The sequence below is a fragment of the Acanthochromis polyacanthus genome, chromosome 22, assembly GCF_021347895.1.
Source record: "Acanthochromis polyacanthus isolate Apoly-LR-REF ecotype Palm Island chromosome 22, KAUST_Apoly_ChrSc, whole genome shotgun sequence".
In the NCBI taxonomy this organism is placed as follows: Eukaryota; Metazoa; Chordata; class Actinopteri; family Pomacentridae; genus Acanthochromis; species Acanthochromis polyacanthus.
This window is the reverse complement of record NC_067134.1, coordinates 7608748-7635397: the sequence shown is the minus strand read 5'-3', so window position 1 is coordinate 7635397 and position 26650 is coordinate 7608748. Positions and strand designations below refer to the sequence as shown.

General features: G+C 44.9%; 1 protein-coding gene across 5 annotated transcripts; it reads left to right on the top strand.

Moving 5' to 3' along the window:
• Nucleotides 1-441: 441 nt before the first annotated feature.
• Nucleotides 442-26289, top strand: LOC110962543 (NHS-like protein 1). 5 transcript variants are annotated; one of them, XM_051941937.1, is made up of 8 exons: nucleotides 442-601; nucleotides 12578-12685; nucleotides 14537-14634; nucleotides 15864-16098; nucleotides 16722-17179; nucleotides 17261-21233; nucleotides 22220-22307; nucleotides 23498-26289. In XM_051941937.1, exons 1-8 carry the CDS (start codon nucleotides 457-459, stop codon nucleotides 24087-24089), a joined length of 5697 nt encoding a protein of 1898 aa, XP_051797897.1. In that variant the 5' UTR covers nucleotides 442-456; the 3' UTR covers nucleotides 24090-26289. The 5 variants fall into 5 exon arrangements, with proteins under 5 accessions (XP_051797897.1, XP_022066231.2, XP_051797898.1 ...); XM_022210539.2 differs by lacking the exon at nucleotides 442-601 and adding an exon at nucleotides 9239-9494; XM_051941938.1 differs by lacking the exon at nucleotides 442-601 and adding an exon at nucleotides 9239-9494 and having other exon boundaries at nucleotides 22402-23616.
• The last annotated feature ends 361 nt before the right edge of the window (nucleotides 26290-26650 follow it).

Here is a 26650-nt window from a genome sequence, read left to right as displayed (position 1 = left end):
CTGAGGAGATGCCAAACTACATCTCCCATCATCCCCTGCTGAAGCCGGTGTTCCATCACAGCATCCAAAGATAGAAAATACAACAAGCAACCACAAAGAGACACAAAACAACCACAGAGACACAAAACAGCCACACAGAGGCACAAAACAACCACAGAGACACAAAACAGCCACACAGAGGCACAAAACAACCACAGAGACACAAAACAACCACAGAGACACAAAACGGCCACACAGAGGCACAAAACAACCACAAAGAGACACAAAACAGCCACACAGAGGCACAAAACAACCACAGAGACACAAAACGGCCACAAAGAGACACAAAACGGCTACAAAGAGACACAAAACGGCCACAAAGAGACACAAAACAGCCACACAGAGACACAAAACAGCCACAAAGAGACACACAACAATGCCAAGCCGAGGGGAAGGATAAATGAGGATTGGTCTGTGATGAGAGAGGGAGGGGAGACCCAGAGAGGAATCTGGAGTTACTTCAGTCTGTGGACTCACAACAGACACACAACAGACTCACAACAGACACACAAACATGTCGATGGACAGTGGGCGAGCGAAGGCAGCATGCCGTATGTAAAAGGTGAGAGAATTCATGCAGACGTTCTACGTTCTCTCTGTGTGTGTGCGTGTGTGTGTGTGTGTGTGTGTGTGTGTGTGTGTGTCTGTGTGTCTGTGTGTGTGTGTGTGTGTGTGTGTCTGTGTGTGTGTGAGTGTCTGTGTGTGTGTGTGTGTCTGTGTGTGTGTGTCGTCCTGATGCAGTGTTTTCAGATTACAGCTGTTGCCGTCTCTTCGTGCAGCTGTTGCTATGGTTACTGCTCCTAGTGCTGGGCAATGACTGAAATATTTAATTGTGATTAGTCTCACTGTTAGAAGCTTAATGAATCCAATAATTACAGCTGGATCAAAAAAGGAAAACATCGAGTTTAAAAACATAAAGTCCTTTAAACCAGCAGCAATCTGTCAGGATCAGCTAAATGTTTGTGGTCATTTTGTGTCTCTTTGTGGTTGTTTTGTGTCTCTGTGATCGTTTTGTGTCTCTGTGGTGGTTTTGTGTCTATTTGTGGTTGTTTTGTGTCTCTTTTTGGTCGTTTTGTGTCTCTTTGTGGTCGCTTTGTGTCTCTTTGTGGTCATTTTGTGTCTCTGTGGTGGTTTTGTGTCTATTTGTGGTTGTTTTGTTTCTCATTTTGGTTGTTTTGTGTCTCTTTGTGGTCACTTTGTGTCTCTTTGTGGTCGCTTTGTGTCTCTTTGTGGTCATTTTGTGTCTCTGTGGTGGTTTTGTGTCTATTTGTGGTTGTTTTGTGTCTCTTTGTGGTTGTTTTGTTTCTCATTTTGGTTGTTTTGTGTCTCTTTGTGGTCACTTTGTGTCTCTTTGTGGTTGTTTTGTGCCTCATTGTGGTTGTTTTGTGTCTTTGTGGTTGTTTTGTCTCTTTGTGGTTGTTTTGTGCCTCATTGTGGTTGTTTTGTGTCTTTGTGGTTGTTTTGTCTCTTTGTGGTTGTTTTGTGTCTCTTTGTGGTTGTTTTGTTTCTCGTTTTGGTTGTTTTGTGTCTCTTTGTGGTCACTTTGTGTCTCTTTGTGGTTGTTTTGTGCCTCATTGTGGTTGTTTTGTGTCTTTGTGGTTGTTTTGTCTCTTTGTGGTTGTTTTGTGCCTCATTGTGGTTGTTTTGTGTCTTTGTGGTTGTTTTGTCTCTTTGTGGTTGTTTTGTGCCTCATTGTGGTTGTTTTGTGTCTTTGTGGTTGTTTTGTCTCTTTGTGGTTGTTTTGTGTCTCTTTGTGGTTGTTTTGTGCCTCATTGTGGTTGTTTTGTGTCTTTGTGGTTGTTTTGTCTCTTTGTGGTTGTTTTGTGCCTCATTGTGGTTGTTTTGTGTCTTTGTGGTTGTTTTGTCTCTTTGTGGTTGTTTTGTGTCTCTTTGTGGTTGTTTTGTTTCTCGTTTTGGTTGTTTTGTGTCTCTTTGTGGTCACTTTGTGTCTCTTTGTGGTTGTTTTGTGCCTCATTGTGGTTGTTTTGTGTCTTTGTGGTTGTTTTGTCTCTTTGTGGTTGTTTTGTGCCTCATTGTGGTTGTTTTGTCTCTTTGTGGTTGTTTTGTCTCTTTGTGGTTGTTTTGTGTCTTCTTGTAGCCTCTGGTGACTTCTTTCTCATAAACTTTTTAAAATGTTGAATTTATCACCTAAATGGGAAGTAGCGGTGTGTTTCCTGGGGTCTATTTTCAGTGGCGTATGAATCCACCTGTCGGCTGCTACCTGGTTTGTTTCCAGCAGCAGAATGTGAGCAGCTGTTCAGGTGAAGTTTAATTAAGCTGCAACCTTCTGTAGTTAGAATCCTCCTCCTGACAGAGTGGGAGGCAGCATGTGGTGTAAATACCTGCCATCTGCAGACCTGGATAATCCCGTAGATTAGAATCCCACAGAGGAGACGCAGCGCCACAGAAACATCCTCAACCAGGAGCAGCTCCGGGTCTGGATCAGTTTACTGTTTTAATGTGGAGAAAGGGGAGCAGCAGGAATCTGGCTTCGTGGAGTCTTTTATGCCATGTGGAGGTTCTTTTATTGTGAAATGTTTGGAGCTTTGGGTGAAGATGTGTGAGGTTGGTTTGTGAAGGACCACAAAGGTGCAAAATGTCTCCAGAAGTTTAGAAAAATGTCTTTTTGTGGAGTTCCTCTGAAGGACGTCTGAGAAGGAGACACAGGAAGTGTTTTTATTTTATACAAGTCAGACATTTTTGGAGTTTTACTGCAAGAGTTTGATCTTTTGCAGATATGTTGTGAAAGTCTTGACATTTTTGGGATTTAATTTTAAAAGTCTGACCTTTTGGGGCAAAATGTCTGATGCTTTTTCGGCATTTTAATGTGAAAGTGTAAACATTTTATTGGGAAAATCTGATCTTTCAGGGACCATTGTTGTAAAAGACTGACATTTTGGGAATTTTATTTTGAAAATCTGACCTTTAGGGATGTTATTGGGAGATTCTGATGTTTTGAGGGATTTTTTTTGTGAAGGTCTGATGTTTGGAGCAGTTTTATTGTGAAATTCTGACATTTTGGATTTTTATTATTGTGACTGTATGAGGATTTAATGTGAAAAACTGACCTTCATGGGATAATTTTGTGAAAGCCTGACATTTTGGATGTTTTATTGTGAAAGTCTGACAATTTGGATGTTTTATTGTGAAAGTCTGATATTTTGGATGTTTCATTCCGAGAGCCTTGCCTTTTGGGGATTTTATCAAGTTTATTTTATTTTGAAGTGAAAAAACGTCATTTCCTCTGAAGGACAGTATAACTAAAGTCTCTCCAAACATTTATTTTGAAAAGTCTGGGCTTTTATTGTGAAGTGAGTTTTTTTTTAGTGACCAGCAAGGATTTAACACTATTCGAACTTTTATTGTGAAGGGAAAGAAAATGAGAAAAGTTAGAAATCTTCCGAGGGTTTTATTGTGAAAGATGACGATACAAAGGAGAAAGTCGCAGACCATCTGACAGCCAATCAGCTCTCAGGACAGGATGATTTCGTATGTGGAGTGTCTGGGCGGTGAGGGGGTGGGGCCTGGCGTGGCGTCTCGCTGCTGGAACACGAATCCCGACGACGAGCGCGATGAGCTCCTCCCACGTAAGATGGCTGCTCTGCAGCCGAAGACAGAGGGCAGTCTGCGGCGGCGCCTCCTCAGCGCCAAAATCCACCAGCACCACGACGCCATCTGGGGGACAGGAAGCCCCTTCCACCGCATTTGCAGTCCAACAGCTCCTGGTACCGCCCCCAGCACCTGCCCCCGCGGCCCCACGTCCACCCATCCTTTGCCCCAGAGGCTCATGGGAAGCTGTTCCTGGCCTCAGAGGCTCATGGGAAGCCGCCTCCGCCGCCGCCCCTCCAGCTGCAGCGCCCCTCCTGCCCCGTCCTCGGTCAGCGGCGCCGGACCAGCTCTTGCCCCCCGACACCAGAGCCTCGCCCCGGGTACGCCCTTCCGGTCCCGTCCCCGCTCAGCATCCCGCCGGGCTTCAGGGAACCAGAAGTACCGCCACAGTACCACTACCGACCCAGCAGGCGGCACCGCACCGGCTTCTTCTGCTTCAAACGTCGGCGAGGGCAGAGCTCCGGACAGGAGGCCCGGCAGACCACGCCCCTTCTGCTGAGAGGTACTGCTAGGAATTTTGGGTAGTTGAACGGTTTCTAGTAGAACCTTCACGAGAATAATCTGCTGCTGATTGGCCAGGTTTGGTCCAGAATAGGTGGTCTGGCTGGGCCATATGTTCTATGGTCCAGGGTTTGGTCCCAGATGTCCTGGTTCTGGTGCCAGCTGTCAGGGTTTTGACCCAGTTTGGTCCTAGACGGTGCCATATATGGTGTTGGTGCCAAATGTTGGAGTTTTGGCGCCAGATGTCAAGGTTTTAGTTCAGTTTGGCCCAAGATGGTGACAATTATCTAGATTTTGGTGCCAGATATTAAAGCGTTTCATTTCATTTCATTTATTTATTTAGTTGACAGGGACAGTGTACATTAGTGAACATTTCTGTCAATGCACCAGAATTAGCCAAAAGGCTATTTTTCATCCGTAGTCCCTGGACAGATGTAAAATAGTCATCCTAAAAACAAACAAAACATGTCAAATGATAAAACATACAGTTCAAAGTTTACAATAACACAATACATTAAAAGCATATAGTAAAACTGTGAGTACATTTCATAAGACCAGAATAATCTATAGAAAAAATAAGGTAATTAATACACATTTAGAAGATAGTACACAATAGAGACAACATAACAAAATGTCATAAATGACACAGGCAGGTAAGACAGATCCTTAATGGTTACAAGTCTGTTGTGTTAATAACCAGTTATTGAGATATTTGACTAAGCTTGGTCCTAGATGGTGCCAGATGTCCTGGCATAGGCACTATATGTCCTGGTTCTTGTGCCAGATATGGTGTTGGTACCAGTTGTCAGGATTTTGACTCAGTTTGGTCCTTGTTGGACACATCTACATTTTGGCACCAGATATTAAAACTTTGGCTTAGTTTGGTCCCAGATGGTGCCAGATGTCATGGTGTTGGTGCCAAATGTTGTCGTTTTGGTGACAGATATCAAGGTTTTAGCTCAGTTCAGCCCTAGATGGTGCCAAATGTCAGGGTTTTAACTCAGTTTGGCCCTAGATGGTGCCAATTATCTGGATTTTGGTGTCAGACAATGAAGCTTTGGCTCAGTTTGGTCCGGAATGGTGACAGATGTCATGGTACAGGCACCATATGTCCTGATTTTGGTGCCAGATAGGATGTTGGTGCCAAATGTTGTTGTTTTGGTGCCAGATCTTAAAGTTTTGGCCTAGCTTGGTCCTCGATGGTGCCAGAAGTCACCGTGTTGGCTCCATTTGGTCCTAGATGGTGACAGTTGTCCTGGTTTTTGTGCCATATATCAAGGTTTTAGCTCAATTTGGCCCTAGATGGTGATGGTGCCAGATGTCATGGTAAAGGCCCGTATGTCCTGGTTTTCGTGCCAAATACTGCAGTTTTGGCTTAGTTTAGTCCTAGATGGTGTCATATATGGTGTTGGTGCCAAATATTGTGATTTAAGTGCCAAATAGCAATGCTTTGGTTTGGTCTTGGTGCCAGATGTCCTGGTTTTGGTCCCAGATGTTAAGGCGTTGGCTTAGCTGGGTCCAAGATGGTGACAGATGTCATGGTACAGGCACCATATGTCATGGTTTTAGTGCCAGGTTTGGTGTTGCTGCCAAATGTTGTTGTTTTTGTGGCAAATATCAACATTTTAACTCAGTTTGGTTCTGGTTGGTGACAGATGTCAATGTTTTAGCTCAGTTTAGCCCAAGAGGGTGCCACATATCTGAATTTTGGTGCAAGTTTATCAGTTGAGCTCATAGGACTAGATGGTACAATCCCATAGATTAATCAGCACTTGGTATTGAGTAGGGGGAGTAGGGGTGCAAAGGGACCATCCAGGGGTAAACACTTCACTGTGGTCTTCAGGTGGGCACCCCTCTTCACTGGCGTTTCTTTAATTTAAGCCCACTACACCTCCAAAGGGCTTAACAGCGACACCCAGCGTCCCAGATGTGCCCCCCTCCTCAGTTACCCCTGGATGGTCACTTCGCAGCCCAATTGGTGTCCTTTCTCTTGATCCATATCCATCTGCTGCTTCGTTCGGCAGCCTCTGATATGGAGTTGACAGCTCGTCGGAAGGCCTGTCCTCGCACTCCCATTCCCTTCAGAAGCTTGGTTGTAGACGTAGCATATGCTTCACCAACTGCTGCCTCCCATGGTACAGTTAGTTCCACAATGTGTACAGACTTCTGGGAGGATGACCAGAAGTCTGTATTAAAGATATTAAAGTTTTGACTTAGTTAGGTCCTAGATGATGCCATATATGGTGTTGGTGCCAAACATTGTAATTTTGGTGCCAGATGTCTGGATTTCGGTGCCAGATTTGGTGTTGGTGCCAAATGTTATGATGGTTCTGATGCCAGATATTAAAGTTTTGGCTCAGTTCAGTCCCACATGGTGACAGATATCAAGAATTTGATTTGATATGAGTTGAGTCATGAACAGAGCCAGATGTGGTGGTTCTGATGCCAGATGTGGTGGGTCTGATGCCAGATCTGGTGGTTCTGATGCCAGATGTGGTGGTTCTGATGCCAGAAGGAGTGTTTCTGGTGCCAGATGTGGTGGTTCTGATGCCAGATGTGTTGGGTCTGATGCCAGATGTGGTGGTTCTGATGCCAGAAGGACTGGTGGTTCTGATGCCAGATGTGGTGGTTCTGATGCCAGAAGGAGTGTTTCTGGTGCCAGATGTGGTGGTTCTGATGCCAGATGTGGTGGTTCTGGTGCCAGATCGGGTGGTTCTGATGCTAGAAGGAGTGGTTGTGATGCCAGAAGGAGTGGTGCTGGTGCCAGATGTGGTGGTTCTGGTGCCAGATGTGAGGGTGCTGGTGCCAGATGTGGTGATTCTGATGCCAGAAGGAGTGGTTCTGATGCCAGATGTGGTGGTGCTGGTGCCAGATGTGCTGATTCTGATGCCAGATGTGATGGTTCTGATGCCAGATGTGGTGGTGCTGGTGCCAGATGTGCTGATTCTGATGCCAGATGTGATGGTTCTGATGCCAGATGTGGTGGTTCTGGTTCCAGATCTGGTGGTTCTGGTGCCAGATCGGGTGGTTCTGATGCCAGAAGGAGTGGTTGTGATGCCAGAAGGAGTGGTGCTGGTGCCAGATGTGGTGGTTCTGGTGCCAGATGTGAGGGTGCTGGTGCCAGATGTGGTGATTCTGATGCCAGATCTGGTGGTTCTGATGCCAGAAGGAGTGGTTCTGGTGCCAGATGTGGTGGTTCTGGTGCCATATGTGGTGGTTTTGGTCCGGACGTGGTGGTTTTGGCTCAGTATGGTGTCATCGATCAGTGATGTTATTGTCTGATCAGAGACTAAACAGAAACACAGCAGCTCTCCTCAGTCTGTCTTAATTAGCATAATCTCCTGTGTGTGTGTGTGTGTGTGTGTGTGTGTGTGCAAGGATTAGCAGCCGCTCCATACGCTAGGCTAATGACTAATTCCTGCATTAGCAGATGAACAGGCTTTGGAGTGGCAGCAGCTGCTACCTGTTGGCTTCACCTGTCACCTGCAGCTAAATGTTGGCCAGGTGAAGCACACCTGGAGTGGTCCGTTAGCCCCCATTAGCTTCCGTTAGCCTCCGTTAGCCGCTCCTCCTGTGTGGATAACAGCATGAAATAATGATGGCCTACTTTCTGTCTAATTACTGGAGCTAATTATGAGCGTTGTAAGGTGGAGGCAGTCAGACTGATGGTAATTAGCTGCTCCACTGGCCCACATAGTCGACACACTTTCACTTTCACTTTCACCATGAAGGTCACATGTCACCTCCATCAACTATCAACGTTCTACATTCAGGAGATCCAAGGCCACGATCCAGACCCTCATTTAGATGTGGAACGACCACAAAGAGGCACAAAACCACCACAAAGAGATACAAAGCAACCACAAAAAGATACAAAACGACCACAAAGAGGCACAAAACCACCACAAAGAGGCACAAAATGACCACAAAGAGACACAAAACGACCGCAAAGATACACAAAATGACTGCAAAGCGACACAAAATTACCTCAAAAAGACACAAAATGACCGCAAAGAGACACAAAATGAGACACAAAATGACCGCAAAGAGACACAAAATGACTGCAAAGAGACACAAAATGACCACAAAGACACACAAAATGACCGCAAAGATACACAAAATGACGGCAAAGAGACACAAAATGACCGCAAAGATACACGAAATGACCGCAGAGACACAAAATGACCGCAAAGACACACAAAATGACGGCAAAGAGACACAAAATGACGACAAAGAGACACAAAATGACTGCAAAGATACACAAAATGACGGCAAAGAGACACAAAATGACGGCAAAGAGACACAAAATGACCGCAAAGATACACGAAATGACCGCAGAGACACAAAATGACCGCAAAGACACACAAAATGACGGCAAAGAGACACAAAATGACGACAAAGAGACACAAAATGACTGCAAAGATACACAAAATGATGGGAAAGAGACACAAAATGACCGCAAAGATACACGAAATGACCGCAGAGACACAAAATGACTGCAAAGAGACACAAAACCACCACAAAGAGGCAAAAAATGACCACAAAGAGACACAAAATGACCACAAAGAGAGACAAAATGACGGCAAAGAGACACAAATTGACCACAAAGAGACATAAAACAACCACAAAGAGACACAAAAACAACCACAAAGAGACATAAAATGACCGCAAAGATACACAAAATGACCGCAAAGATACACAAAATGACCGCAAAGAGACACAAAATGACCGCAAAGAGACACAAAATGACCGCAAAGAGACAAATTGTCATGTGTAACTCTGCTGAATGTTATTTTCATGGAGTTAAACCTGTCGTTGGTTTAGTCCTCAGAAATAAAGAAACGTGTAGATGAAGAGTGGACACACACACTTATACAGACACAGTGTGTGTTCATTCAGTGTTTTTTGTGTCACCTTCATCACCTGAAGACACACACGAAGGACACACGTGTGCTGGCAGGATGCCAACATAGAGTGTGTGTGTGTGTGTGTGTGTGTGTGTGTGTGTGTGTGTGTGTGTGTGTGTGTGTGTGTGTGTGTGTGTGTGTGTGTAGATTTAAGGAGGAGGATGGAGGGGGGGCGAGCGACACCGTCAGAGAGCAGAGAGAGAGCAGTGGGAGGAGAGCAGCAGCAGCAGCAGCAGCAGCGTTGCAGAGAGTCGAGCTGCATTACTGCTGCTGTCTGCTGCAGCGGCAGGACTGTGGGTCTGCTGTGTGTCTGTTGTGGGTCTGTTGTGGGTCTGTTGTGTGTCTGTTGTGGGTCTGCTGTGGGTCTGAGCAGCATCGTCATGGTTCTGATCGGAGCAGCCATCAAGTCCGTCCTCAGACTCCTCAGCCAGAGTCGCGGTGAGTCTAAAACCCACAGATGACCTCATTGTCTGCCGCTCTGTGATTGGCTGTCAGCTGCATGTTTCGCTGTTCAGGTCGCCGCGGTTACCTGTATGAGAGCCATCCTGTTGTTCACTGCATGTTACCATGGCAACATGCTTTCAAGGACTCTCCTCAAGGACTCCAGGACCCTCCAAAACCCTGGAACACCTGCAGAGCACTAACGGTACCTCTGGCACATGCTCAAGCACCCTGGAACCTATTTAAGGACCTCTGGAGTCTCCTTAAGGACCCTGGCACCATTTTCGAGACTCCCACAACCTCCAAAGGTACCATTTAAGCCCAATTAAGGAACCCATTACCAGTCAAGGACTCCTGGAATCTTCCTTTGGACACCAGGACCCTCTTCAAGGCTTCATAAGTCTCACAGCCTCCTTAAGAACCATTTAAGCTTCTCTAAGGAAACATCACTTCTCAAGGATGGCTGAAATCTCCTCAAGGACCCCTGGGGTCTCCTTAAGGACTCTGGCATCCTCTTCAAGACTCTCAAAACTTCCTCAGGTACCATTTAAGCTTTTCTGTGAACCCTGTTACTTCTCAAAGACCCCTGGAATTTCTTCACGAGACCAGGAATATTCTCAAGGATACCTGGAATCTCTTCAAGGACCCAAAAAATGTCCTTGGCAACCCCTGGAATCTCTTTCAGGACCCCTGGAGTCTCCATGGACTCCAAGACCCAATTCAAGAGCTTTCTACCTCTCAGAACCTTCTCAAGGACCCTTGGAATCTCTTCAGAGGCCCCTTGAATCTCCTCAAATACCCCTAAGGATCTCCTTTTCTTCTCAAACACTCCTGGGAAACACTGAAGGATCTGTGGTAACTTCTCAGTGCCCACTGGACTTCTTAAGGGGACTTCAAGACTTCCCTCAAGGACCTTGACATGTCTTTGTAATGCCCAGAATCTCTTAAATATCAATTTAGGCTTCTGACTTTTCTACCTTCTGAATGGTCCCTGGAAACCAAGGAACACTCTTTGGACATGTCAAAGGACATGTGGTACCGCCTTCATGGTTCTAGAACCCCTTCAAGGTCTCCTGGAGCCATTTCAAAGGTTCTTGTATTTCACTGTGGCCCTAGAACCATTGAAGGACCATTTTGGCCTCTTTAAGGACCTTCAGTATCTGCTCAAGGACAACTTCAAGCTTCTCAATGCCCCCTGGATTCACCTCAAGGACTCTTTAAGGACATGTACCTGTTCTTAAAGGTCCTTCAAAACTTCTGATTGACACTTACTGCATACTTAACAACTTGAGGTACCTTCTTCATGACCCAGAATTCCTTAAAGAACTTCAAGACCTTAACTGAGAAGCTGTGTGATTTCAGAACCTCCTACAGAACCATCTAAACCTCTTTAAGAACTCATATTACCTGCTGACAGACAAATGGAGGCATCTCAAAGGTTTTTTATACCTGCTTGATGATTTCTACAAAACTTTCATCTAATTTTTAGACGTCACCAAAGTGACGTCAAAGTAACCTCCTCAAGGACAAACTACAGCTTCTCAAACATCTATTTCATGCTACTGATGATTACAGAGAATATTTAGATAACTTTGACACTTCTACAAGTGCCATTTCAGTGAAAAGTACTCAAAAAATCACCTCAAGACTCTGAAAGGACTCCTCAAGGACATGTACAGTTCTCAAGGACCTCCAGAAGCTCTTTGGGGACTCCTGTTCAGAAACTTGTGTTACCTTCTCCTTGGCTCCATCACTGATTTTTGACAGTGTTTCAGATACCTTAAGGATCATCTCAGCATGTTTTCAGGACCTGTGGTACCATGGCCCCTAGAATTCCTTTATGGAATTCAGTATCTTCTTGCTTGTGACCCCAGAACCTCATCTAGAACCATTTTAGGCTCTTCAGGAACTTGTAGTGCCTGGTGAAGGACAAACTGTGGTTTCACAACATGAAGGATCATCTCAGCTTCTTTAAGGCTTTGTGCCACCTTCTTTAGAACCGTGTCACAAACTATGAACCTGCAGTACCTGCTCAAGGACATAATGAGGCTTGTCAAGGACCTACTATACCTTTTTGGTGGTTTCCTGAAAACTTTCCAGTCCTTGAGGATCATTTCAGGCTCAAAGAATCAGAACCACCTCAAGACTCTGCATGGACTCCTTAAGGATCTACATTTTAAGGACCTATTCAAGGTCTTGTGGTATCTTTTCTTTGGCTCCTGGAAGTCCTTCATGGACCCCAGGACCTTCCTCAAGACCTTTGTATATCATATTGTGATGTATATCCTTTGCTGACCCAGAATGAGCTCTAGAACCATTTTAGGCTCTTTAAGAACTTCTGGTACCTGGTGAAGGACTAACTGTGGCTTCTCAAAGATCTATTAGACCTTCTTGATAATCCGTAGAAATATCTTGTACTTGTAGAACCTCTTCAAGGACCTCAGGTTTTTCTAAAGAACCACTTAAAGCCTCATCTTTGATCTCTAACCCTGTATGTGGACCCTTAAGGTTCGTTTTAACCTCTTTAGGAGCCTGTGGTACCTGCTCAAGACCAAATCAGGGTTTTAGGAACCTGTTCAAGCAGCACTCGTACAGTCTCAAGGATGGTTTCAATCTCTCTAAGGACCTCAGGTTCTTCTCAAGAACCACCTCATGCCTCATCAGACATGTCTGACACGTGATCAAGCACCTGAAGGACCACCTGAGCCTCTTCAAGGACCTGTGGTACCCCTTGAGGATCCCAGGAACCTCCTGGAGTCCAGTTCTAGTCTCTGTAGCTGGTATTTGTTTGTGTGTGATGAACTTTAAAGCAAATACAATGTGTTTTTGTTGTTGCTTTGTTAAAGTTTTTGCAGAAGATGAAGTAAAAGTGTATGAATTTGAGAGTATTGTGAGTATTTCTGAGTATAGCTACCTGCAGCGAGGTGACGTCTAAGGGGCAAATGATCTAGAGTCAGAATGCTGTGTGTTAATGAGATGCCTGTCTCCTTCACAATAAAAGCCCTGTAGAGGTAACCTTGAGGAGTGCCGAGGCTGCTGCTGGATGGATTCACGAACTCTTCTTCTTCTTTGTGCTGCAGGAGATGGTGAAAGCAGGTGGTCTGTTCACTACACTACCCAGAAGCCCCGGCAGGGTCTACGCTTCATCGCCGGGAAGAAACGAGCAGGAAGCGCCGATGACCTGCGAGGTGAGCATCAAAAATTTACCTAATCTGACCGATCCTGTCAGAGCAATAAGTAAAAACTATCTTTTGCTACAAGGTTTAAAGCAGGAATATCCGACGAAACATTTCTGGTTGGGAGATTTCTCATGAACCCCAAAATGTATGACCAAAAAAGTGACTAAACATTGGAAGTGTTTACAGTATTCTGTGGTCATTTCGTGTATTTTTGTTCATCATATTTTGTGTTTCTGTTTTCGTTTTGAGTGATTTGTTTAGATTTTGTGTCTGTTTTTTGCTTTTTTGTGGCTGTTATGGTTCTTTTTATTATGGTTTTGTGTCCTTTTGTGGCCGTTTAGCAGCTTTTTGTGTGTGTTTTTTGTCTCCATGCTTATTTTGTGTCGTTTTGCATCTTTTTGTTCATTTTCAATGTTTCTTTGTGGCTGTTTTGTGCCTCCTTGTCACCATTTTGCATAATTTTCTCATTGTTTTGTGTCACTTTGAGGACATTCTGTGGTTGTTTGTAGTTGTTTTCTCTCTTTTTCTATTTTTTGGTGGTTGCTTTTGTCTCTTTGTGGCTGTTTTGTGTCTCTTTGTGGTTGTTTTGTGTCTCTTAGTGGTTGTTTTGCGGTTGTTTTGTGCCTCTTTGTGGCTGTTTTGTGTCTCTTTGTGGTTGTTTTGTGTCTCTGGTTGTTCTGTGTGTCTTTGTGGTTATTTTGTGTCTCTTTGTGGTTGGTTTGCGGTTGTTTTGTGCCTCTTTGTGTTTTTTTTGTCCCTTTTTGTGGTTGTTTTGTGTCTCTGTGGTCATTTTGAGTCACTTTGTAGTCATTTTCTGCCTCTTTGTGGTTGTTGTGTGTTTCTTTGTGGTTGTTTGTCTCTGTGGTGGTTGTATGTCTTTTTGTGGTTGTTGTGTGTCTCTTTGTCGTCATTTTATGTCTCTTTGTGGTTGTTTTGTAACTTTCTGGTTGTCTTGTGGTTCTTCATGGTGGTTTTTTCATCTTTCTGTGGTAATTTTGTCTATTTTTGTCCATTTTCTATGTTTCTTTGTGGTTGTTTTGTATCTCGTCATCATTTTTGACCTTTTTTCTCATAATTTTGTGTCTCTTTGTGGTCTTTTACCATGCTTTTGTAGTACTTTAATATCGCTGTGGTCATTTTGTGTTTGTCTGTGGTTGTTTTGCTTCTTTTTGGGTGATTTGACTGTTTGTGTTAGCTCCGTGTGTTTTTATTGTTTGTTTCTTTGTGGCCATTTTGTGGTTGTCTGTGGTTCTGTTGTGTGTTTTTGTGGTTGTTTTGTCTGTTTTTATTCATTTTCTTTGTTTCTTTGTGATCGTTTTATGCCTTTTTGTCACCATTTAGCATATTTTTCTCGTTCTTGTGTGTCTGTTTGTGTTTGTGGTCGTTTGGTCTGTTTGTGCTCATTTTCCGTGTCGTTTTGGAGGTTGTTTTGTGTCTCATTTGGTTGTTTGGCATCTTTCTGGAGTAATTTTGTCTCTTTGTGTTAGTTTTTTGTGTTTTTACCATCCCTTTGTGTCTCTGTGTGTCTCCATTTTGTGTTTCTCCATAGTGGTTTTTCATCTTTTCGTGGTCGTTTTGGCTCTTTTTGTTCATTTTCTATGTTTTTTTGTGGTTGTTTTGTGCCTCTTTGTCACCATTTTGCACATTCTTGTCATAATATGTTCCAGCCACCTTCTGCAACACACTGTGGATGTGATGATCAGATTTCCAACATTGTGTTTGTTTTCTGATGTTCTCCGTAGAACTGACTGAAGGCAGCAGACTGCAGCGCTGCAGGGTTGTGCATGCAGCACTGCAGCTGCATGTCGCCGCAGTAGAACCCAGTCTGATCGATGGTAACCTCTGGTTCTCTCTCTGCAGCATGTCCCGGACTAGCTCGACCCCGCCCACAGAGCCCAGGCCTCGACCAATCAGAGGACAGCTCTCGGCGGCGCTGGAGGGACAAAGGCAGGAGGATGGTGAGACGCAGTGCTGCTGCCTCATGAATATTAATGAGCCCCCACGGACTGCACAGCCAATCAGGACGTCTGGAAGGCCCCGACCATTCAGAGCACTCATTTAGTCTCTTTAAAGTCCCTTTCTCATCTTCTTGTGATCATTTTGTGTCTCTGTAGTTGTCTTACTTCATTTTTTTGTCTTTTCAACCTAATTTTGTCCCTTTCTGATTGTTTCGAGTCTTTTTCTGATCCTTGTGTTTCTTTACGTCGTCACTTTTAGTTTTTCTGTGGTTCAGCTTTTGTTTGTTGTGCATCTCTTTGTGTTTGTTTTGTGTTTATTTAAGATAATTTTGTCATTTTTGTCTATTTTTACTCATTTTCTGCTTTTTTGTCGTTGTCTTGTGTTATTTTTTGTTTGTTTTGTGTGTCTTTAGCCTCGTTTGATCTCCTTGTAGTCACTTTGTTTTCTTCTTCTCGTCGTCATTTTTTGACTCGTCATTTTTACACCTTTTCTTGGTTGTTTTAGTCTGTTTGTGCTAATTTAGTCTCTTTCTTGTCACTTTGCATGTTATTGTTTGACTTTCCATCATAAAATGAATATAAATGAGAAGAAAAACTATTTATTAATCGATCCACGTTATTGGGAGCGTATTGATTAAGTGTTTCTAAAAAAGGGACAGTCATAAATACTCCATGGTTTCAGATTCCTAAATCAGATGATGATTATTCCATGACTTTATTCTTTATATTTATTATCTAAACAAACAGATGTGCCGCTTTAAGTCCGTTTGGCTCAGTTCTGGTTCTGGTTTTGGAGAATCGATGTGTTTTAGTGCCACCTGCTGGTCAAACTGGAGAACTGACACCATTGCTTTTCTTCTTTATTCTGTTTCTCACCCTTCCTGCCTTCATTCATGTCTCTTCTCAGAGGTCCAGGGTCTTGGACTTTCTCTCTCAGTCTTGTTTTTCAGTTTGTTTCAAGTTTTCAGTTTGGAGGAGGAAGGTAAACATCGATCGAACCTCTCTAAAATAGATTAGAACCCCCTGAAGTAGAGTTGTAATGCCCACCTGACTAACTAGACTACTGAGGTACTAGAACTCTTCATGCTAAGTTAATGAGGCTAAAGGTGACTCTACATAAAGTTTGAACCCAACCAGTCCAGACTAGATCAGAGTCCAGGTAGTTTAATTTTAACTGAGCTGTATCTGGACTTTACCTGGTTTAACGAAGCTTTTTTTCTGTTTGTCAGTCGTCGGCATCCTCAGATGAAGACGAGAGGTTCATCTTGAACAACACGCGACCTCTGACTCCGCTGGTCCTGAACCCTGTCCAGCTCACCTCTTGCTGGGACGTCTTCTCGCCAGCCTACGAGCCGACGGTGGGCATGGAGATGGAGCCGCCGCCTCGACTGCCGACGCCAGAGGAGAGGATGAGGCAGCAGGCGAAGGCGGTCGCTGCTGATGTTGTCCCCATCAACGTAACGGGTACAGCTGGACTTCAAAGCTCCGACTCAAGATTAAACTCAGAATTCAAGATTAAAGTTGGGATTCAACTTTAAACTTGACATGGAACTCTCAGTTCATACTCAACCCAACTTGAGATTTGATCCAGGCTTTTAATATAACTTTAAATTAAGACTGAATTTGGACTTGGACATGACTTTCAACTGAGATTTGACTTTGGTTTAAGATGTGAATCTGACTCAGGATTAATCTCAGACATAAAACCTGCTGCAAAACTGAGACTTGATTACGACTCGTTATCTCTACTTGAACCTGAATTCAGGGCTCATACTTTGGGCTCAAGACAAGCTTGAGTTTTGATCCAAAACTGGGGTTTAACTCGTACTTCTGAATCATCTTGACCTACACTTTGACTTGGTTTGTGACTTGCGGTAAACTGGGATTTGACCTGGACTTGGGACAATACTTGAAACTAAACTTGAATCTGGAACAAGACTTGGATCTGAGCTTTAACTCAGACTTTTACCTTCAAACTCGACCCTAGCATTTGACTCAACTCAATTCCAAGGCTAAACTTAGAGCTGGATTTAGAACTTGTCATGGCTCAGTTGCTCATGCTGTATTTTCATCTGTTTACAATTCAGGTGAGAGTTTTGATCGTCAGGCCAGTTTTCGAAGAACTCTTTCCAACGCTGACTCGCTAACCAGGCGACCCCGCAACCTCAACCGCCGAAAGACGGTTACTGGGATACCAAATGATGTCAGCCCCAAAACTTCAGTCTCTACGGTTCTTCCCGGTCAGTTCTCCACCGTGGGTCGACCTGCTTCCGCCTCCTGCAGCTCCTCCAACCAATCAGAGGCCACAGAGGTGGAGGAGAATGGAGGAATCCGGAAGGACGGACAGTCGAGGAGGATCCGAGCCCCTCGAGGAGAGGGGATGTCCAGCCTCATGGCCTCCCTTACTTCCTCCCCCCGTGTCCAAAACCACTCCTCGGAGTTCCACAGTCTCCCCCGTCCAGCAACCAACTCCTCTCTGAACTCTGAGGCCAGCTGTACCAGCGCCTCCTACAGGATGCTCAGCGCCTCCTCGTCCTGCTACCAGGTCAGTGAAGTGGAATTCAGTAAAGTTGATTGAAATAAAAAATGACAAAAGTTCACTTACTGTTGTTCTTCTCGTCTCCAGTCACAAGATCTCCAGGGTTTCCCCAGCGACCTCCAGCCCCTGCTGCCATTTGACTCCACAGCCAGAGTCTTGCCGCAGTCTCCTTTCTCCTCTTCGTCCATCCACGGTTCGCCCCCAACATCAGAGTGGTCTTACTCAAGAAATAAGCCCCTGAATGAGGGTCCTTCCTCCACCCACTACCTCTCCTGCTCCTCCATCACTGATTCAGAGTCTCAGTTTAGCTACCAGGCTCTGGATGAGCAGACCCAGACCCACCAGAGCACTCAGCATTTCTACGATTGTGACTCTTACAGTGGGGACAGATGGAGCCACCAGCCCCTGTCCCCCAGCTCCAGTGTCCACAGCAGTGCTGTCCAGGACACAACATGTGTTTCTGAGGAAAGTTGGAACTGCAACCCCCTGCTCTCCTCTGGTCGCTCCACCCCCTCTTGCACTGACAGCAACTCCTTGTGCTCTGAGAAGATGACCTCCTCTCCCTCGCTAAGCCGAGAGAAAAGGAGGTCCAGCACTTCTTCCTCCACCTCCTACTATCGCACTGCCACCCGCAGCATTTCCCTCCGCAAGTCCAAGCGACCACCTCCTCCGCCGCTACGCTCGGACTCTCTGAGACGACGATCTGGTCGGAGCAAACCCTCCCGCTATTCGACCAGTCCCCGCCTGGAGCACACCACCAAGTGCAAGTCATCTTCCCAGACCTACCACGATCCCTGGGTGCCCCGGATCAAAAGACGCCAGAGTGGATTGAACTGTGGGACCGTCACAACCTTTGAACCTCTAAGTCCAGACTGCCAGGCATCTGCTGAGTCTCCTACTCCTGATCACCAACCAACCACCCCGGACCACCCTCCTGTCCGCACCCCGGCATCTCCACATTCAGGAGAGGGAGGCCTCAGACTTACTCTCAATCCCCAACCTGCTGGCTCCTCTGTGTCCGGGCTCCAGCGCCTCGCTTCGCCCTCCAGTGGTTACTCCAGCCAGTCCAACACCCCAACTCCTGGCACTCCACTGTCTTCCCCCCTCACCCCTTCCTCCCCTCTCACAGCCAGTCCTGGAGCCTTTTCCCTCCCCCCAACCTCCCCTTTCTCCACTTCATCCTCCTTCCCCCTTTCACCCGTCGCCTCCTCCTTGCCCAGGACAAGGTCTCGGGCCGATGGGAAGCCGAAGCCACTGGTGCCAGAGAGGAAGTCATCACTCCTGTCCTCCTTGTCGTCCTCCTTTTCCTCCACCTCCTCCCTCTCATCCTGCACCTCCTTAGAGTCTTCGGCCAAACTTCCTCTCCTGCCGCCTCCTCCTCCTCCTCCTCCTCCTCCTACTCCTCTGCCAGAATCGTCCTCCTCTTTGCCTCTTGCTCCTCCTCTTCTCACCAAACTCTCTGTAGCTCCTCCTCCACTTTCATCTCTTCCTCCTCCTCCTACTCTTCCTCCTCCCCCTCCTCCTCCTCCTCTACCTCCTTTCTCCCGACCTCCTCCTCCCCCCTACTCCTTTGCTTTGAGACACAGCAGCTACCCTCCTCCTCCAGCTTCTCCACCTCCTCCACCATCTTTAGAACTCCCAGACATGCCAATCGCTGACCTTCCTCCTCCACCGCCACCTCCTCCGCTTCCTCCTCTCTCTATGCCCTCTGCCTCCCCCCTCCCCTCTCTAAAAGCTTGTGCTAAAGTGGCCACGCCTCCCTGCCCTCTGGTCACCGCCAAAGCTCTGCAGGGCGTCAAGCTTCGCTCTGTGAAGAACCTGGATGCCCTGCAGGCCAATGCTGCATCTTCTGATGGTGCAGTCCAAACCCATGCTGACATGTCATCAGCTAATTCTAACCATGCTAATGCTAACCAGGACCAACCATCTGCTATGTCCGATAAAGTAAATCGTGATTGCCTGGCCAACACCGATGTGGGACTTGCTGGACTGGGATCACAACATGCTTTCTGTGATGTAGCTCCCAATGAAGCTAACATATCTAGTGCGTTAATGGGTAATGCTAGCCCTAAAGACCCAGCCGATGCTGACGCAAAGCACCCGGAACTCAAATCAAATCACAATGATTACAGACAAGCAGGAAGTGAGATGGCAACACCCAACAGTGAGTCAGCTTATTCTCATCTTCAGAACTTAAAAGGCATTATTTGTAGCCCTGCTAATCAGAGAAGCTCTGGGCCTCAGACAAGCAGTGATGAAACTCCTCAAAACATCCAGTCTGATGAACGGGGAAGTGAAGACTCACACATGTATGCTACACATACGAAATACACATACGTAAGCAATCAAGTCATCAGTCCTGACAGTCCTTGGGTAAAAATGCCTGATGATGAAAATCACATTGACACAATTATTCAACATGCGCATTTACAACAGCAGGTAAAAGATACAGTGCTAACAGATGCTAAGCTAACAGAGCATGCAGAGACACATAGAGTAAGCAAAACAGTACCATCAGTAGAGAAAAATGACAAGATCAAATCTCGAATGCAGAATCTTGGTGCTGCTGATCTGGCCTACGCTGATATGAAAACCATTAACAGTAACTTCAGGACAAGCAGCCCCAAGAAGCTCTGCTCACCAGAGAAGCCAGTTCCACCAAAGAAGCCTGATCTTTGTATCCTGGGTGTCATGGGTTCCCCCAAGACCAGGCGAGGACAAAGTGGAGGAAAGAGCAGGGAAAAAGTTTCAGCTCTTTCTTCGGAGCCCCCTGTGGACTCATTGGACATTTGTTTGCATACACATGTGACCCATGATGCACCTTCACCGAAGCACTCCACGTGCACCGCTGACAACTCGGTGAGGCCTGCACATTTGATGGATGCAACAACTGCAGACATTGCCACACTTTCACCTGCCAGCTCCCCTCAATGGCAGAAACCACCAATTTTGCACAAGAAGCCAGATCTCTTATTGACCTCACCCCAAACAACCGAACCTCTCTTTGCATCTAAGAATAAAAAAAGGGCCTTCAAAGGAACCTCCAAGACCAGTAGTATTTCACAGACTCAGACCACCACAGGGACCAGTAGCACCCTAGAAATAGTGGGCACCGCTGGGTCCATGGGCACCGCTGGGTCCATGGGCACTGCTGGGATCATGAGCACCACTGAGTCCATGTGCACTTCTGGGTCCATGGGCCCCTCGGGGATCATGGACACTTCTGGGTCCATGGGTACCTCGGGAATGATAGGCACATTGGGAATCATTGGTACCATGGGGATGATGGGCACCTCGGAAATCATGGCTACTACAGGGGCCAGAAACACTGAGACCAGTAGCACCTTCAAAACCATCTATGGAACCCATCACCCATCAGGGATTATAGGTCATGGTACCTACAGCAGCTTAGGGAGCTCAGGGTCCCATGCAGCTGCTTACACCTGGACAGGGGGCTCCCAAACTGGGGTAACGAGGATCACCAAGACAAGACTTTATCAGGGTGATGAGAAAACATTTCAAAGGAGGATGATGAGGTCATCACTGGCTGAAGATGATGAGGAAGATGAGAAGGAAAGGGCATTAGAGAGAGGGATGAAGGCAATTATGATGATGACGGCATCATCCAGTACAAAGATAAAAGACAAAGCAAGGAAGAGGAGAAAGAGGAGACCAGGCAGGCAACTGCTGATGATGTCATCAACAATGGCACCCTCTCCCTCATCATCATCCTCATCATCATCGTCGTCGTCCTCTTCGTCCTCGTCTGGAGATGAACGAGACGTGACAAAAGACAGGATAATGCAAGCGATTCAGAAGAGAGCAACGAAAATGTGCGATCAAGAGACGAGTGACTCTGAAAGCTCCTGCGCTCTGATTGGTCAGAGCAGGTACTCGCTCAGCAGCGCACTGTCCACTGACAGCCTGCGGGGGGAGCTGTCACTTCCAGACCTCCTGATCCAGGAACCAGATGAGGGAGAGGTGGAGCGAGGAAATGAAGAAACCCAGAGGAAAGGGAAGCAGACAAAGGAGGGCAGTGGATCTTCAGATGGCAAGTCGGGTTAGTAGTAGCTCTGGAACTGGTTCTGTTGTCTGGAACCAGGTAGAACCACCAAGTGAACCGGCCAGCATTTTAGAATCGTTACCACTGGCTTTCAAAAAAAAAATAAAATAAAAGATAAGACAGTTGATAATGGAGCTCCAAAAGGCCAATTCATGCTTTCCACAAGCATACCTGAGACATAAATTTGGTCATCCTCACCTCAGTGCTTCACTCTAGTTGGTGACTGTTGTTGTGTTTAGTGTTGTTGTTTTTTAAGTGTTCAACATAACAAGCAACATGTAACTGTAGCAGACCGACGTCCACATATTGTAGACCGAATAGGATGTTTACTGTTTGCTTCAAGAGTCCACAGTGGTCCATGAGCAGTGACTTGAACGCATGGCAGGCATAGATGACTACATGAATAATATTACGTTTGTTTTCCACTGCAATATGTTGTAGACCAAAGACTTTATCCAGCAACTATTTGTTGTTGTTTTGTTGTTGATTAAGACCAGACTTGTACTTAAGCACTATTTACAGCCTGAGTTTGGCACCTTTTCCATGGGGGTCAAGATGTTTATGCAGGTGTTTTCTGTAGCTGTACCTTAAAAGTACCAGCTGTCCTTAAACTGGGCTCCTCTGCTGCCTTCAGGGCCACCGTGATAAATGTCAGTAGGCCTGATGTATTTGCAGGTGTGTGATAAAGTAGGCCAAGTTTCTGCTCAAACAAGCTGTAAGAGGAAATAAGATATCCAGCATGGTCCAGTTGAGTCAGAAAGCTGCTGAATAAGAGCTTATATTCCTGCTATAAATGGTCTGTGGACTAAAAATCCGTTTAAGAATGTATTATACACGCTGACTTCACAGTCTGGTACTAGATTTGGAAACAAGTGCAAGTTTAATCACCTCTCTGACTCCATTTGAGGACAATTTAAGACAAATACTTAAATTGTTGAAATGACAGTGATCAATCTTCAGTTTTCTCTTTGGTTGTTTCCCAGCCGAGCTGTTCATCAATGTGTCGGCAGATCAGATGTTCGTCCCCGGTCGGCCCCGAACCACAGAGGATTTATTCGCTGTCATCCACAGGTAGAAACACACAAATATTAACGGACACTGTTACTGAACCAAACCTTAAAACACATCCTCACATGTCTGCTTGGTTCCTCTGTCTGTGGAGCAGTGCAGTATGGGAAGGAACGGCGTGAAAGCTCTGCTAGTCGGGGTTTGGCTGCAGGTAAAGCTGTAAATGAAGTTGTAGCAAGTGGAGTTTAAGTCCTTCACCAGTATCCTTGGTTTTCTCCTGTTAGATCTAGAATCTGTCCCCAGTTTATTGTAGCCTAGATGGAAGATTCTGGTCTTTAAATGTTCCCCAACTAGCTATTGTCTCCTTTTCAACAGGAACCTTCTCCGTTTAGAGTCTGTAGGGTCCTTCTCCACCTTCTAGTAGCTCAGTGGATGCTTTATCTTTCATTCAGATCAGTGATGAACAGGAAATAATCGCAATGATGTCCATGTCAAGTCTTTGGTGGAGTTGCTACACTAGAAATAAACAAAATGGAGGCTTGTAACATAAATACTGTATTTTAACCAAACCATGAAGATTTTAGCAAAGTAGTTTTAGTCACTAAACTTAACCAAGCAGTTTCAAGACCTAAAATTAACCAAGTAATTTTGGTTCTTAAAATATACTGGGTGGTGTCAGTGCCTAAACCTCACCAAGCAGCTTTGGATCCACAAACAAACCAAGAAGTTTTGGTTCCCAAACTTAATCGAGTAGCTTCAATGCCTAAATTCCATTAAGGCCCTGTGTTGCCTAAATCTAGCCAAGTAGTTTTGGTTCTTGAACTTAACTGAGTAGTTTTAGCACCTAAACTGTTTAAGGACTTTTGATGCCATAACTAAACCAAATAGTTTTGATTCTTGAGCTTAACTGAGTGGTATCAGTGCCTAAATCTAACCAAGCAGCTTTAGTTCCACAACAGAATCAAGTAGTTTTGGTTCTTAAATGCAACCAAGCACCATCCTAAAACCAATGAGTAAAAATGTAAGTCAAAACTATTGGCTCTTGAAGTCATGACGGTAAAAGTACGCTAGCTTTTGCCTCTTCCAACCAACAAATCACCACAGTTTTTCCTCTTTATAGGTGTAAAATCGCACCATTAAATATTAAGATAACTGAGCTCCATCAATGGGCTGATGATGTCCGAATCAGGAGGCGGAGCCTGATGTACGAAGCCTCTGCCTGAATGTTTTGACATCTTGTCTTTGTGCCTCAGGTCTAAGAGGAAGATGTTCGGTCGAAAAGATTCAAAAGACGTCAGAAACCATTCATCGTCCTCCTCTTCGTCCTCTCCGATGACCCCTACCGACCCCCTGACTCGCCCGACTCGACCTGCTGCCCTCCGAGGCCAAAGGTGTCAGAGAAGTGAAAGCTTTAAGGCTCTCCTGCTAAGGAAGGGGAGTCGGACTGATGCGTCGTCTCGGGTCTCGGCCGTCGAGCAGCTTCGTAAAGTTGCAACTTCGTCTATCGCTGAGCTCCAGACGAAGCCTCCAGACCCAGTCCAACCCTTCATCCTGCCGCCCAGGTCTCCGAGTGTTCAGGACTTCTCCACGATGTTCAGCGATGATCTGACTCGCCTCCTCCTCACCTCCTCGTCCTCGCCCTTCTACTTCCTCACCTCCCCCTCCCCTGTGCGACCTCGCTCCCTCACCCCTCCCTGCTCGGCGAGCCGACGCTTCGCTGCCCGCCGACGCCTCTTCGCCACTCCCATGACAGCCATCTCTGAAGGGGATGGCGAGGAGGAGGAGGAAGAGGAGGTTTTCAGAGGTGCCAGAGAATCGAACCTGAGATCGGTTGAGATTTCATGATGGACCGGGAGAAAAATCTCACCTGAATGTATTCAAAACGGACCAACTTGCACCTGAAGCATCAAACTGAATGTACCGAAGCACATCTGGTCAAGCAGCCGGAAAAAGACGTGAACAGTGAGCCGATTTAACATCCAGACGGGATCTGTACTGCCGATATCTGTCATTTATCTGGTCACAAAAGAACATTTGAGGTCTGCACAGCGTTTTCCACCCATCCATGCTCTGCAGGACCAATAGGAAACCTCGCATGATCATCATAACTAGTCACAATGACGTCTGAGATTTGACTGGTCACGGCGTAATTAATCAAAACAATGCCGCTGATATCCGTAACTGTAATTCAAGGCTGTACTCTGTGCATCTGGTAAGTGGAATCTGTGATTATCAACACAGAGCTCTCTAACCGGGATCTGGACTCTTTAGAGTTACGTTTGAGATATTTGTAATAAAAACTCTTAGTCATGGTGTAATTAGTCAAAACAATGCTGTTGATATCTGTAACTTTAATCATGGGAATTTAAACTCGCATATAAAATGTTAAAACTGCAGTTGTAGTGTTAAAATGTCTGACGATGACTGTCAGGATTGACCTATAAGCATCTGATAAGTAGCGTCTACAACTATCATCCAAAACTAAACTGAAAAGATCTTGAACTGTGGTTCTTATGGGTCAAAACGACATTGCTGATATCTGTAACTATAATTGAAGGCTGCATTCTAAGTGTCTGATAAGTGGCATCTCAAACTTTCATCCAAAACTAAGTTACAAAGCTCTTTAACTGTGGTTCTTACGGGTCAAAATGATGTTGACGTCAGACTCAACTATAAAACATTCTAACTGCTGGTATTGTGTTGAGAAGTCTAACGAGGGACGTCAGGACTTAACTATAAGTGTCTGATAAGTGGTGTCTACAACTTGGAAGAAATGTAAAACTAAACTAAAAAGATCTTGAACTGTGGTTTCTGTGGGTCAAAAAGACATTGTTGATATCTGTAACTTTAATTCAAAGCTGTATTCTGTGCGTATGGTCAGTGGTATCTGCGATTATCAACCCGGAGCTACAGAGATCTCTAACTGGGATCTGGACTGTTCAGAGTTACGTTTGAGATATCTGGAATACAGACTCTTAGTCATGGTGTAATTAGTCAAAACAATGCTGTTTATATCTGTAACTGTAATCCCTGGTAGGTAAACTTGTCTAAAACGTCTGACAAAGGACATCAGGATTGAACTATAAATGTCAATGATAAGTGGTGTCTTTAACTGTCATTGGAACAAACCCCAAACTAAACTAAAAACATCTTGAACTGTGGTTCTTAAGGATCAAAACAATGTTGCTGACGTCAAACTCAACTCGAAAATGTTAAAACAGCTTGTCACACCTGTTTTTCTACTTTTTCCTCATGTTTTCTTTCTAATGGTTGAGGAACTAATTTGTTTTTAATCCCAAAAAACAACTTTAAAACACCAAATTAATTAAATTTGTATTGTGTTCACCTGTCAGAGGATCTTGTAGTTCATTAAAAATTATTTTAGTTTTGACCAGAAATTGATGTTTTTTCATCTCATGAGGGGCTTGTGTTTTTTTCTTGGGATCGCATTTTAGAATGTAACAGTATAATATAACGAAATGCAGCAGTTAAGTGTTAAAGATCCCCGAACAGTTCCTCTGAGGATCATTTTAACGAGCAATAATTAAAGATTTAATGTAACTGAATATCTATAGCCTATAGAGACGTTTTGAGTGTGTTGGTGAAATGCTCGCCTCTGAGTCATTATATGGAGTTTTTGATTCTATTCCCTGTTTATATCCTGCTGAGCTCATTTCACTCGTGTTTTGTTTTGACTTTAACGATATAAAAGTCACATTTTTCTTTTTCTCACCAGCTACACTGCCTGTAGTTGGTCCTAAGCTGTAAATACTCCTGGTTCATCCTTCTCTCTCATGTTTTCTTTCTACGGTGTTTTTTCTGTAGCGTTTCAGACGTTTTCTTCTCTATGAATGTAAGAGGCTCTGATCCACTGTATTAACCCTAATATGAATAAATGTAAGTGGAATCGTGAAACTGCAGAGGAAAGAAAAGGAAGCAACCAGTCAGAGAGAAACAGGACAGAGTCCGAAAGGAATGGAAATGTTCTTTGTAAAAAAAATAAAGGTGAAACATGAAAATGAAAGCAATAAAGGACAAAAGACGACTGGATGTTTATTCTGTCTGTTAACTGGGATATTATAATGTGTGTCTTTTTGTGGTCGTTTTGTGTCTCTTTGTGGTCGTTTTGTGTCTCTTTGTGGTTGTTTTGTCTCTTTGTGGTTGTTTTGCATCTCTTTGTGGTTGTTTTGTCTCTTTGTGGTTGTTTTGTGTCTCTTTGTGGTTGTTTTGTCTCTTTGTGGTTGTTTTGTGTCTCTTTGTGGTTGTTTTGTGTCTCTTTGTGGTTGTTTTGCATCTTTTTGTGGTTGTTTTGTCTCTTTGTGGTTGTTTTGTGTCTCTTTGTGGTTGTTTTGTGTCTCTTTGTAGCTGGTTTGTGTCCTTTTTTAGTTGTTTTGTGTCATCTTTTT

What these genes read in the sequence shown, in the direction of transcription:
- LOC110962543 (XM_051941936.1), top strand. Translation starts at nt 9,616, where the DNA reads ATGTTACCATGGCAACATGCTTTCAAGGACTCTCCTCAAGGACTCCAG. An exon ending in AAGCGCCGATGACCTGCGAG is followed by an intron (nt 12,686 to 14,536) that starts GTGAGCATCAAA and finishes CTCTCTCTGCAG; the next exon opens with CATGTCCCGGACTAGCTCGA. An exon ending in ATCTTCAGATGGCAAGTCGG is followed by an intron (nt 21,234 to 22,219) that starts GTTAGTAGTAGC and finishes GTTGTTTCCCAG; the next exon opens with CCGAGCTGTTCATCAATGTG.